This window comes from Macrotis lagotis, chromosome 1 (assembly GCF_037893015.1).
Source record: "Macrotis lagotis isolate mMagLag1 chromosome 1, bilby.v1.9.chrom.fasta, whole genome shotgun sequence".
In the NCBI taxonomy this organism is placed as follows: domain Eukaryota; kingdom Metazoa; phylum Chordata; class Mammalia; order Peramelemorphia; family Peramelidae; genus Macrotis; species Macrotis lagotis.
Window position 1 is genome coordinate 320,959,936 of NC_133658.1, and position 13,499 is coordinate 320,973,434.

The following is a 13,499-nucleotide window of genomic DNA, read 5'->3' on the forward strand; positions in this document are numbered from 1 at the left end:
AGCTAATCTTAAGGAAAGCTCTGTTTATTCCCTTGTTTTACAGGGTTGTTGTGTTACTGTTTTAATAGTAATGATATTGTATTTTGTCAAAATTTTTCTACAGAAGTAATTATATGATTTTTTTGGTTTTTATTAATAATATGGCCAATTTATGCTGAAAGTTTTTCTAATATTGAATCAGCCTTGCATTTTCAGTATAAATCCAACCTGTCATATCATATGTTTTTTGTGTTATATTGCTGCAGAATCTTTACTTAAAATTCACATGAATTAGTGAAATTAATATTCTTTTTCTGGGGTGACTAGGTGGTGCAGTAGATAAAGCACCGGCCCTGGAGTCAGGAGTACCTGGGTTCAAATCCCATCTCAGACACTCAATAATTACCTGGCCTTGGGCAAGCCACTTAACCCCATTTGCCTTGCAAAAACCTTAAAAAATATAATCTTTTTCTGCTTTGCTTCTCCTTAATTTAGGTATCAAGATCATATTTATGACATGGTAATGATTCTTACTATTTTTTCAAGCTGTTTATATAGGATTGGAATGAATTAGTCTTTTAACTATTTGTCAAAAGTTCATTTGGCAAATCTGTTTGACTGTGAATATTTTTCCTTAGGAAGTTTGTTAAATTTCTTTTTTGTCGCATAAGATTATTGAAGTATTGTATTTCCTTTTCTGCTTGAGCAATTTATATTTTTGAATATATTTATTCCATTTATTTTCATTTATAGTGAATGGGATTAGGTAATTTCAAATTTCTCAGCTCTATATGGCACCATCGAAAAACTTCCCAAACAAATGTAGGAAAGTATCTTTACTGAAGAGAATTTGATTTTCATGTTTTTAATATATATTAGGGGAAATAACTGAATAATTGCCTTTATTTCATCTTTATTATGAATTTTCTTTTCTCATTTTGATACTCTTAATTTGGTTTTTCTTCTCTTTTTTTAACATCAAATTAGCTAATGGTTTATCTGCTGGGTGGAGCTTCTAAAAAAAAAAAACAACTTCCAGGTTAATTCAGTGGATTTTTTTTCCTTCATTTTTTGTGAATCTTATTTTTTAGGATTTTTATTTTGATATTTAATTTGAGCTTTTTAATCTTGTTAGTTTTCTAATCTTTTAATTGCATTTCCACTTGATCTTCTCTTTCTAACTTCATTTAAGAATTTAGAGCATAGCTTTAGCTATACCCCACAAATCCCACTCATTTTCATCATTTCTCTAATGAAATTCCTGATTGTTAGCAATTTGTTCTTTAATTCACCAATTCTTTAGAATTGTTATTTATTTCCAATTAATTTTTAATCTGTACTTCAGAGGTCCTTGATGGAATATCATTTTATTGAATTATCTTTGGTAAAGACACTTTTCTACATTTGTTTGTGAGACTTTTTGCTCTAAGATATTGTCAGTTTTTTGAATGTGTCATATAGAGCCGAGAAATTTTATTTATTTATTTATTCACTTATTTATTCATTCATCCATTTATTTATTTATTCATTCATTCATTCATTTATTTATTTATTTATTTATTTTAGGTTTTTGCAAGGCAAATGGGGTTAAGTGGCTTGCCCAAGGCCACACAGCTAGGTAATTATTACGTGTCTGAGACCGGATTTGAACCCAGGTACTCCTGACTCCAGGGCCGGTGCTTTTATCCACTACGCCACCTAGCTGCCCCCTTTTCTATATTTTTCAATAGTTTCTAAAAGTCCATTATAGTTAACTTTTCAAAAATTTTATTCAGTTCCTTAACTTTTTTCTTTGTTTATTTTTTGGTTTTTTTTGTATTTAGGTAAAAGAGGGATAAATTGAGGTTCCTCACTATTTTTTGCAATCTATTTCTTGTAACACTTAATTTTTCCTTTAAGAATTTAGATGCTATGCCATTTGGTCTGCATTCATTGACATCCATTCATCTTGTGTGATACCTTTTAGCAGGTATTTTTTGCTCATTTGCTTATTTTTTTTAAATCATATCTGGTTTTGTCATTGCTTTGTTTAGGATCATAATTGCTATCCTAACCTTCTTTACTTTAGTTGAAGTATAATAGATTCTATTGTAACTCTTTATTTTAACTATGTTTATCTTTCTTATGTACCGTATATTCTTGGATCTTGTTTTTTTGGAGGGGGGTAGATCTAGTTTTTAATCCATTTTGGTATCTTTTGGGGGGGTGAAGTCATCTCCTTCACATTTTAAAAAAATTTTATTTTTTTATTTTCTCCTTCACATTTGATTGCTATCTTTTGCCCTCTGTTCTTTTTTCTTAGCTATCCTCTTTTTTCCTTTACTTTCTCTTTTTAAGATCTGTTTTGCTTTTAGTTAATCCCTTTCTTTATCTTCCCTCTTATTCTCACTAATAGTCTTTGATCTTTGTTCAAACTCTACAATTCTTTCTCTGGATACAGGTGGTGTATTCCATTGCAGATACCCCAAAATTGTCTGTGATTGTTGCTCTGATGGAATGAGCAAGTCCATTAAGATTGATCATCAATCCCATGTTGCTATTAGGTGTACAATGTTCTTCTGGTTTTACCCATCTCACTCAGCATCAGTTCATGCAAATTCTTCCAGGCTTATGACTACTTTCCTTTTTGTTTTGTTAATATGTATTTTGTTTATTTTTTGTTACATTTCGAATTTCAAGTTTGCCTTCCCCCTTTCCTCCTAACCACACACTAGAGATTTGGTGCAGATATATGAGAAGTCATATAATACATATTAACATATATTAGTACTTCCTTTGTAATTGAAATAAATTACTTATATACTTCTACCTTGAATTTCTTCCTGCTAGCTTTTTTCCTTTTATTTCCCTTTATAGTCAAAGTCCTAAGTAGGTACCATCAAATGTGAAATGATTGAACAGTCACAGTATATAAATGTAATGGGATGTTATTGCATAAGACATTATAAAAGGGGTGCATTGAGAGAACCACAAAGTGGACCTATGTGAACTGAGTGAGAATGAAATGAGCAGAGCAGGGGAAATAATTTATACAATAACTTCAATGTAAAGAAAAAACATCTCTGAAAGACTTATTAGGAACTATGATCAAGGGGCGCCTAGGTGGCGTAGTGGATAAAGCACTGGCCCTGGAGTCAGGAGTACCTGGGTTCAAATCTGGTCTCAGACACTTAATAATTACCTAGTTGTGTGGCCTTGGGCAAGCCACTTAACCCCGTTTGCCTTGCAAAAACCTTAAAAAAAAAAAAAGGAACTGATCAATACATTGATCATTTACAATTCTAGAAGATGAATGCTCTTCACTTCTTGATAGAGAAGTAATGTACTAGGGATACAGAAAGTAACATACATTTTCAAGAAAAGCCAATGTATAGATTTGTTTTAACTATACTTACTTGTTATAAGAACAGACCTTATTTGGGAGATAAGGATTGCTGGAAATATAGGTGTTAGTGAGTGTAATCAAGAAATAAAGTTAAAAAAAAGCTGTGAAATATATTATTAAAATATACTGGGTACACAGTTGTACAAAAATATTCATAGCAGCCCCGTTTGTGGTGGCAAAGAATTGGAAATTAAGTTGAAATGTCCTTCAATTGGGGAATGACTTAACAAACTGTGGTATATGTATGTAATGGAACACTACTGTTCTATTAGAAACCAGGAGGGATGGGAATTCTGGGAAGCCTGGAAGGATTTCCATGTTGCTGAGCGAGATGAACAGAACCAAAAAAACAATGTACACCCTAACAGAAACATGGGGTGATGATCAACTTTGATGAACTCGCTCATTCCATCATTGCATCAATCAGGGACAATTTTGTTCTATCTGCAATGGAAAATACCATCTGTATCCAGAGAAAGAATTGTGGAGTTTGAACAAAGACCAAGGACTATTACCTTCAATTTAGAAAAAAAAATGTCTGTTATCTCATGTAATTTTGCTGTCTCTTATACTTTATTTTCCTTCTTTAAGGATATGATTTCTCTCATCACATTCAACTGAGATCAATGTATACCATGGAAACAATGTAAAGACTAACAGATTGCCTTCTGTGGGAGGTGGGGGGGAGGGAAGCAAGAATGGGGGGAAATTATAAAACTCAAAATAAATGAATTCTTTCTAAAATATACTGGATACAGAGGCAATTAAAAAGATGTAATAGATAATTTTGATTATATGAAAGGAACAAGGGAAGGAGAAGGAAATTAATAAATATTTAGTATCTACTAAGTGTGAGACACTGTGCTAAATAAGAGCTTTACAGATTTATAAAAAAATTCTCATTTGATCCTCACCATAACCCTCTGATGTATATGCTGTTATTATCCACATTTTACAGTTAAGGAAATTGAGGCAGTTCGAGGTTAAAGTACCTGTCCAGTGTCACACAGCTAGTAAATATTGAAAACTAGTTGTGAACTGAAACCATTGCTGTTTTCACTGGACCATCTAGCTACCTCTGAAATTAAAAACTGAAATGCTTTTACACATTCAAATTTAATGCATGTAATGTAAAAAATTGAAGGAATGGACTGAGGAAATATTTTGTATTAGATTTCTCAGATAAAGGTTTGGGATCTAAGATAAATAGACAACTAACAGAACTATATCAGATTAAAAATCGTTCCCAGTGGATAAGTAATTAAAGGACAAAGGTCAAAGGACAAACTTCTCAAAAGGATTTAACAACCAATAAAAGAATGCTCTGAGTCACTATTAATAAGAGATATGAGGGATGACTAAGTGGCTCAGTGGATAAAGCACCAGCCCTGGAGTCAGAAGTACCTGGGTTCAAATCTGGTCTCAAACACTTAATAGTTACCTAGCTGTGTGTGGTCTTGGGCAAGCCACTTAACCCTATTTGCCTTGCAAAAATCTAATAAAAAAAAAAAAAGAGAAATGAAAACTTAAACAGACTCAAATCTTACCTCACATTCAACAAATTGGCAAAATAGATAAAAAAATAGAAAGAGTATTAGATTGTGATACTTGTTGGTAGACATACAATAATTACAACCATTTTGAAAAGTAGTTTGCATTTATGCAAATAAAATGACTAAAATCTTTCTACCCTTTGACTAAGTGATTCTACTGTTATATTCCCCATGAAATTCCTTATCCATCAGAATATTCAGAGGAGGACTTTTTATGATAACAAAGAATTGGGGGAAAAAAGTAGTTGCCCTAGACAAATTGTGGCACATAAGTGGAATGGAATTTTACTGTGTAATAAAAAATGATGCATTTGGGGCGGCTAGGTGCACAGTAGATAGAGCATCGGCCCTGGAGTCAGGAGTACCTGAGTTCAAATCCAACCTCAGACAATAATTACCTAGCTGTATGGCCTTGGCCAAGCTACTTAATCCCATTTGCCTTGCAAAATCCTAAAAAAAAAAATTATGTATTTTTTATACTTTTTAAAAAATTTTAATATTTAATATTTATTCTCATTTTGTACAAATTTTTTATACATTACTAAAATATTCTTGTTTAAGAGTAAACAAAATACCTCCTCCCCCCCAAATATAGACTCACTTGAGTGATAAAGTAAAGGGGAGAGAAAAAAATTAAAATAAAAAAATAATAGTAATAATTGTAGGTATGGTCAGGTGGCGCAGTTGACAGAGCACCAGCCCTGGAGTCATGAGCACCCAAGCCCACATCCGACCCTGTACACCCAACAATCACCCAGTCATGTGACATGCAAGCCACCCGAACCCCACTGCTCTGCAAAAAAAAAAAAAAACCCAAAATAAAATAGTAATAATAAGTAGGGGTGGCTGGGTGGCAGACAGAGCATTGGCCCTTGAGCCAGGAGCACCTGGGTCCAAATCCAGCCTCAGACACCCAACAATCACCTTGCTATGCGACCCCAGGCAGGCCACCCAGCCCCATTTGCCCTGCACCCCCCAAAAAATAATAATAATAAAAAAATGTGCTTGAGTATTTGTTCCAACATGAACAAGTCTGTCGCAAGTGGGTCACATTCTTTATGATAAGTCAGTCCATGGCAAAAATTACTTCCATATTTTTCCACTGTTGCCATTGCTGATCACAGCTCCCTCCTTTCATATTTCTCCACTACCATGTACTATATTTTTCTCTCTCCTTTCACTCTGACTCTGCTGTAGCGTAGCTGAGTGGCACAGCATACAGATCTCTGGCCCTGGGGTCAAGAGGCCCTGAGCCCCCCTACCACCCCTTGGGCCCAGCATCCACCTGACACTATGGTCCTGGACAGGCCATAAAAGTTATGTATTTGATGAATTAAAGAGCATGAAAAGATTTTCATGAACTGATATACTCTTTAAAAAAAAGCAGAGTCAGTTAAATAATATACTCAAAATAAATAGAAAGAGAAGCCATGAACCAGTTGAAAATGAATTTTGTAAAATTAATGCAGTCAAGAAAAACATTTAGTGAGTATCCACCATGTGCCAAATACTATATAAAGAAAAATGACAAACCACTCCAATATTTTTGCCAAGAAAACTCCATGAACCAGAGGTCCACAGGGTCATAAAGAGTCAGACACAACTAAAATGACTGAAAAATAGCAATTGTGCCAAACACCATACTAAGGATTGGGAATACAAATATGTATAGTCTCTGCCTAAAGAAGCTTACAATCTAATGGAGAAAGAGCACACAAAAGGAATCTAAAATGAGTTTTGAAAGAGAAGGTGTGGAATTGGGGTTTAGGGAATTAGTAGAACCCAGTTTAAGTACTTAATCTGATGGGACATAAAGAGATGACTAACCTGGGTTCTTTACTCAGTAAAGAACTTTCAGTCAGAAGGGAAGAGGATATTGATGGTACTATTAATAAAATGGAAATATAGAAGCTGATACAAAAACAGGCTTAATTCCAAAGACAAGGTATGAGAAAATATCTCTCTCTTGCTTGAAGTATGTTGGAGGTCTTTGAGTGTGGAACATTGTATATGCTATCACTTTTTTTCTTATATATTGATAGTTGTACAGAATTTTTTTTCTTCCCCCTACCCAATTTTTTGTTTTGTGGGATGGAATTACTGGGAAAGGTTATAGAAAAAAACTGAGGCAATGTAGAAAGGAAAATTATTTTATGCATAAGACAGCAAAGGAAAAAAATTATTTTATACTGAAGACAGTTCAGAAGGGGATACAGACAAGTAGGGCCATGTTAGAACTCCTGAATTAAAATATACAAACACACACATACCTAAGACCACTGTAGATGAACCATGAACTAGACCCAGAATTGAAGAGAAGCATGAACTAAATTTTCTTTGATATTATGGGATACTTTTAATGAGCCTCAGCTTTTCCCTAAAACAAAGGCCTGTCCTTTTTCATATGTACTATTCATGTGAAGAATACTTCAATACTTCAATAATAGTAACAGAATGGTGGAAAAGTGGGCAGAAGATTATAAAAACAGTTTTTAAATCATGTTAAATTTAGTTTGAATGAGGGGCAGCTAGGTGGCGCAATGGACAGAGCACTGGCCCTGGAGTCAGGAGGACCTGAGTTCAAATGTGATCTCAGATACTTAAAAATTACTTAGCTGTGTGACCTTGAGCCAGTCACTTAACCCCATTGCCTTGCAAAAATAAAAAACCCAATGATGATGATAATAATAATAATCTGAATGTAAGATTTTTTTTCCAGTGGCAAATGAGTGGACAGACTGTTTAATGAACTGAATCGTACTTGACATTCCCAATATAAATAAAAACAAAAAGAAGGAAACTTCATCTTAATGGAAAGATAATTAACAGGTACCATTTGAAAAGACAAAAGAATTGGCAGATCTAGCTTTATCGTATACTAAAAGCAATAAGAAAAGTCATTTTATGGGATCATCTTTTATTCATTGCTAGTAATAAATATATACCAAGAGATTCCTAGTAAAATAATCTGTACCAACATCAGTTGCAGAGGATGAATAGATAGAAAAATTCTATAAAGAACTCCAAACCTGAATTATAACACTTTTTGACTTGAGTGTAAAGGCAAAGAATCCTTGAGGATAGCAAGAAAAATATAGGATAAACCAGAAATATGGAGTTAAAGAGGCCAGAGATTTGTAGATTACCAAGCTATTTATGAGCATTTAACATTATTAATACTTTCTTTGAGGAAAAATTATAGACATTAGGCATGGCGTGCACTGAATAGCATCATAAAAAATAAAATTGATTATATTTTAAACAAACAGGAAAAAGACTCATTGTTTATAGGAGTTATTCCTCAATTAGTATTCTATATAGTCAAGCCATTTAAATTTTATAACAGATCAAAGTTATTAAAAAGCTAGAAAATGAATAATAAGAAAAAGATATGTTAGGTAGTTAAAGTAACTAAATCTTGACTTCATCAAATGGAGCTAAAGTCCTACTCTTTCTTCTTAGGGCTTTCCCTCTATTGATTGTATCCAGTTAGTCTTGTATACATTTTATTCATATACAAGTTGTCATATTGTCTTCCCCCATTAGACTGTGAGCTCTTTGAGAACACGGATGAGTTTGTGCTTTTATTTGTATCCCTACTGTTTATCATAGGGCCTGATACATCCTAGTCACTTAAATGGATGTTGACTGATTGCTATATTTAGAAGAGTGCTCAATCTAGAGTCAAAAAACTTAGGTTGGGGTGGCTAGGTGGCATAGTGGATAAAGCACCTGCCCTGGAGTCAGGAGTACCTGGGTTCAAATCTGGTCTCAGACACTTAATAATTACCTAGCCATGTGGCCCTGGGCAAGCCACTTAACTCCCATTTGCCTTGCAAAAATCTAAAAAAACAAAACAAAAAAAACCTTAGGTTTAAATTCCGGCTATGCTATTTATTAGTTGTGTGATCTTGATCATGTTACTTCCCCCCCCCCCCCATCCTGGAAAAATGATTTTGTCTCAGGTGAAAATAATACTGACTATAAAAAATATTTTCCAAATCAAAAATTGATAATTTTCTGAGTATGTATCAGTTCAGTTATCTAGTCTAATAATGTCCCATTTGAGTGAGAATAAGTAAAAATGAACTATACTGATTCAGAAACCAAGAACCTAAAAATTCCTGAAATGCACTTTTCCTTTTTCACAGGTACTGGGCCGATGTTTCTTGACAGTGATGCAAGTTCATTTCCAGTTTTTGTCCCAGGCATTACAGAAGGTGCAGCCGGTGGCTCACGCCTGCTTTGCTGAAACAGTTGTGCAAGAAAGAAAGAATGTTAGTGGCAATGGGAAAGCTTGCTTAAGTCCTACAACTGAACTGGAAGATGCATTAAGATCTTGGAGAGGTGCTGCAGAGGTAAAACTGCCAGTTAGAATATTTTTTACTTCTTCCTGCCTCACCATGCTAAGCATGAATTGTTCTGATGCTCTACGATATTTATTAATTTGCCTTGATAAGGAACTTATATAAATTACCACTCCAAGATATAGTTATTTATTTTGTTTGGATCCCATTTTTTAAAATTTTGTTTTTGTGATCTCTAGTAATTTGAAACTAGGTTTTCTTGATAAGTTCTTATATTGAGAATAAGCAGTATTCATTAGAAAATGAGCTGTACCTTCAATGTAATTAGATAGATTCTTTAATACATGTCTATTTTAAATCACATATAGTTTCTATTTAGGTCTTTAGCCATGTTTTTTCAATCAAAAAAGTCAACAGTCATATTCAAATTCAAAGTCCTGGAATTCTGATTCCATGTTTTATTCTTTTTCACATCCACCATCTTATGCTGTGACTTGTAAATGAGAGATAGGCTAGGATAAATGTATAGGGAAATGAAGTCAAAGCCTCTGACTTGATATGATCCCTTATCTAGAAGGCTCCTATGGCCTTCAATCTCAGTAGTGCTTAGAAATGGAGCATTCACTGAATTGAGAGTCAGAAGACCAAATTCCAATTCTGTTATTAAATAGTTTTAGGACTCTTATTATTTGGCCTTACTTTCCCCACCTGGGAAATGACAGGGGTATACTAGATGATTTCCAAGGTCTTTTCAAACCTCAAGTATCTTTGACTCTATAATTTTTATGACTGTATAGAATATAGACTTCTTTATTTAATCATACTTCGGTTCCCTACAGTAAATCTCACCTAATTTCAGTTAGTTTAAGTCGATTCTCATTTGACTATAGTGTTCTTAATATCCTCCTCAAAGGATCCTTATAAACTACTCATTAAACAAAAGTTAAAGGGAAAAGTGAGGAGATCATAACATATCTGCTCCTTTGATAATTACTTCATAATCATGATTTGTTTGAGTGTAGAAATAAGAGGGCACAAAAAGAATGAACATTTTTCACTTATAAGTAAAAAATTCCATTCTCTATTGATAGAACTGAAAGAAAGATTATATGATGGAGAAAGCACTGAGTTCACTCAGATCCCCAAGTAGTAGTCCTTCAGCTCAGTCAGTAAATTAATAGGACTATTGCAAAACATTGAACCTCTAGTGCTTCAATTTACTCTCAGTAAAATGAAGGGGTTTTCCTAAGTAACAAGACCCCTTTTCGCTTTAACTTTCTGCAACATGATTATATCATGTTAGCTCCACTAGAGTCAGGGACAAACAGGCGAAAACACCACAAGAAGTGTATATGTGTAACTATCATTGTATGAACTAGTATTGGGATTTTTGGTAAAGTGAGACTGCACTAGATACACCAAAGTTATGAAATGTTTGCTCAGTGCACAAGGCCTGGAGCTCTTTTGGGAACTAACTCCATAAGTTTACATGTCCTAACACTACAGAGGCTCCATATGTATTTTTTTTTTTTTTAGGTTTTTGCAAGGCAAATGGGGTTAAGTGGCTTGCCCAAGGCCACACAGCTAGGTAATTATTAAGTGTCTGAGGCCAGACCTGAACTCAGGTACTCCTGACTCCAGGGCCGGTGCTCTATCCACTGCGCCACCTAGCCGCCCCTGGATTTCTTCTTAAATAACTCTTAAGTTTATTCTATCTTTTTTTATATTCTTTTCTTTCCTATCTGGAGAAAATATATTTTCCAAAGCAAATTTATGTTCCTAGGATGTGCTGCTTCTTATTTTATTTCCGTGTGTGTGATAAAATTTCATATAATATACTATATCTTGAATTATATGCTAATGAATTTGTAGCAAATACTTTAAGTTCATATATAGAATAATCACCTTTGATTTTTTTTTGTAAACTACTGCTTCTAACATTGTATAATTGACTGAGAAACCTTTTATTTTCTACTTTGGTACCTTTGCTTGCCAGCATGTTAATCATTTAACAGGAAATCCTGTCTGGATGCTGACTGATACCAGCATCTGTAGTATATAGAACAAAAGTAAACTTCCTGTAGAATTAAAGTTCTAGAAGAAACTCTCGACTTTATTTATTGAGTTAGTGTTTAAAAAAAGGAAAGGAGGGGCGGCTAGGTGGCGCAGTGGATAGAGCACCTGTGCTGGAGTCAGGAGTACCTGGGTTCAAATCTGGCCTCAGACACTTAATAACTACCTAGCTGTGTGGCCTTGGGCAAGCCACTTAAACCCGTTTGCCTTGAAAAAAAACCTAAAAAAAAAGAATATACCATGAAACCATCTTCTGTGATTTCTATGTAAACATGCAAAGCACCTTTGGATACTCCCTAACTTGCCTGATTACCTTTTTAGTCAATAGTAATAATTTCTTTAAGTATTTTGTTCTGAATTTAGAATTCAATGTCAATATCTTTAACAGTAATTGATTTTTTTTATTAAAGCTGTTATTTTATACATCTATACTTCCTTTTTTTTTTTTTTTTAGGATTTTGCAAGGCAATGGGGTTAGGTGGTTTGCCCAAGGTCACACAGCTAGGTAATTATTGTCAGGTGCTCTATTTACTGTGCCACCTAGCCACCCCATACTTCCATTTTTAATGGTATTTTATGATTTCTAGTACTAGTAAAATAGTTTGAGATTATTAGGTTATTGATGTATCAGAAATTGTTTATATCAAGTTACTAAAAATCAAATAATTTCAGTTATGTTTAATCCCTAGGTACATTTCTTATTAGGGTATTTGAAATACAAGTGGATTTTTTTAAACTCCAATTCATTCTTAGAGAACTGGCAATTAACTTTTGATGAAGATCTAGATATGAAATCTCCTAGGTGTTTTTTTTTAAACCTTAATATATATTCTTTCCTGTTTTTGTGGTAGAATGATTAGAATATTAGGTTACCTTGCAGGCATACTCAACTCATACCCACTTGCTTATGGCATAGCCCTCGATGATCTCTCTAAAGCACGGTGGGGGGAAAGATTCCTTGTTTAAGCAATGTTACTTGGAAACCTACATTTACATAAAGAACTAGCATTTCAACAGTGACTCTAAAAGATGTTTGATTCTCTTCAAGATGTTTCATTGGTGCAGATGTTAATAGTTTAGCTGGGGACATATTAGCAAATAAAATTCACTCCCTACTACTTTGTGTTACTGCTTCTTTGAGTATTTCTTACTTAAGTTTTAGTTTGTTTGTTGATATTTGTTGATAATTACAAAAGCATATTTTACTTACAACTTTTTATTTTTGTTTTAAGGCAACATCTAGACTGAGAGAAAGAGGCTGTGATGGCTGCTTGGCTGGAATTGAAGTTCAACAGCTCTTCTGTTCACAGAGTGTGGCAATCCCTGAACACCAGCTTAAAGAACTGAATGTGAAAATTGACAGTGCTCTGCAAGTTAGTTTTCTTTTTTGTTTGTTTTTTAAGGATGTAAAATATAATTATCTCATGTAAAGTTTCATCTAAAACCAACTAACTGTCTTAATTTGAAATTCTGTTAGGTTATATCTTAAATCTATTAATATGTACCTATTAATATCTTTATTTTTTTAGACTTTGTTATATCATTGTAATCTGCTTTCAAATAGTGATATATGAAAAAAATCTTTTTTAGGCATATAAAATAGCTCTGGAGAGCTTAGGCCACTGTGAATATGCAATGAAAGCTGGTTTCCACTTAAATCCAAAAGCAATTGAAGCAAGTTTGCAGGTAACCATTTTTTATTTATGTAATTTCTTAACTCCACTATGAAGAGGTTCCTATTGATTGGCATCTTGCCTGATCCCTCTTGTATTGACTTAATCTCCTCACTGTTGATATCTGTTTGAAGGGCTGTTGCAGTGAAGCTGAGGCTCAACAGACAGGGCGGAGACAGACTCCACCACAGCCAATCCAGTGTGAGCTCCCAACTGTCCCTGTCCAGATAGGATCACACTTTTTGAGAGGGATATCTTTTAATGAATCTGCAGCTGACAACCTGAAGTTAAAAACGGTAACTTTCATTTAAATCCAAACAACTTTAGTATATCAGTTTTAAAATATATCTGATTGGAATTTTTGTTTAGCAAATGAATAAGGTTCAAGAAAGAAAAATATGGAGTTCAAGTTTTGGTAAACATAATTAAATCTTATTGGGGGTCTAATACTAAGTTAGCATTAATTATGTCATTAATAAATATAATAATAATAATAAGTAAATGTAAGCACGCCCTATGACCTCTAGCT

The 13,499-nt window shown here is 33.8% G+C and overlaps 1 protein-coding gene across 3 annotated transcripts in view; it reads left to right on the forward strand.

Moving 5' to 3' along the window:
* Positions 1 to 13,499, forward strand: part of GARRE1 (granule associated Rac and RHOG effector 1) — a 133,184-nt gene that overhangs the window by 81,595 nt on the left and 38,090 nt on the right. For all 3 annotated transcript variants that reach the window (XM_074211503.1, XM_074211505.1, XM_074211504.1), the window contains 4 exons: positions 9,069 to 9,275; positions 12,530 to 12,670; positions 12,888 to 12,983; positions 13,105 to 13,266. In XM_074211503.1, coding sequence (XP_074067604.1) covers positions 9,069 to 9,275; positions 12,530 to 12,670; positions 12,888 to 12,983; positions 13,105 to 13,266 — 606 coding nt within the window. The remainder of the gene's footprint in view (positions 1 to 9,068; positions 9,276 to 12,529; positions 12,671 to 12,887; positions 12,984 to 13,104; positions 13,267 to 13,499) is intronic.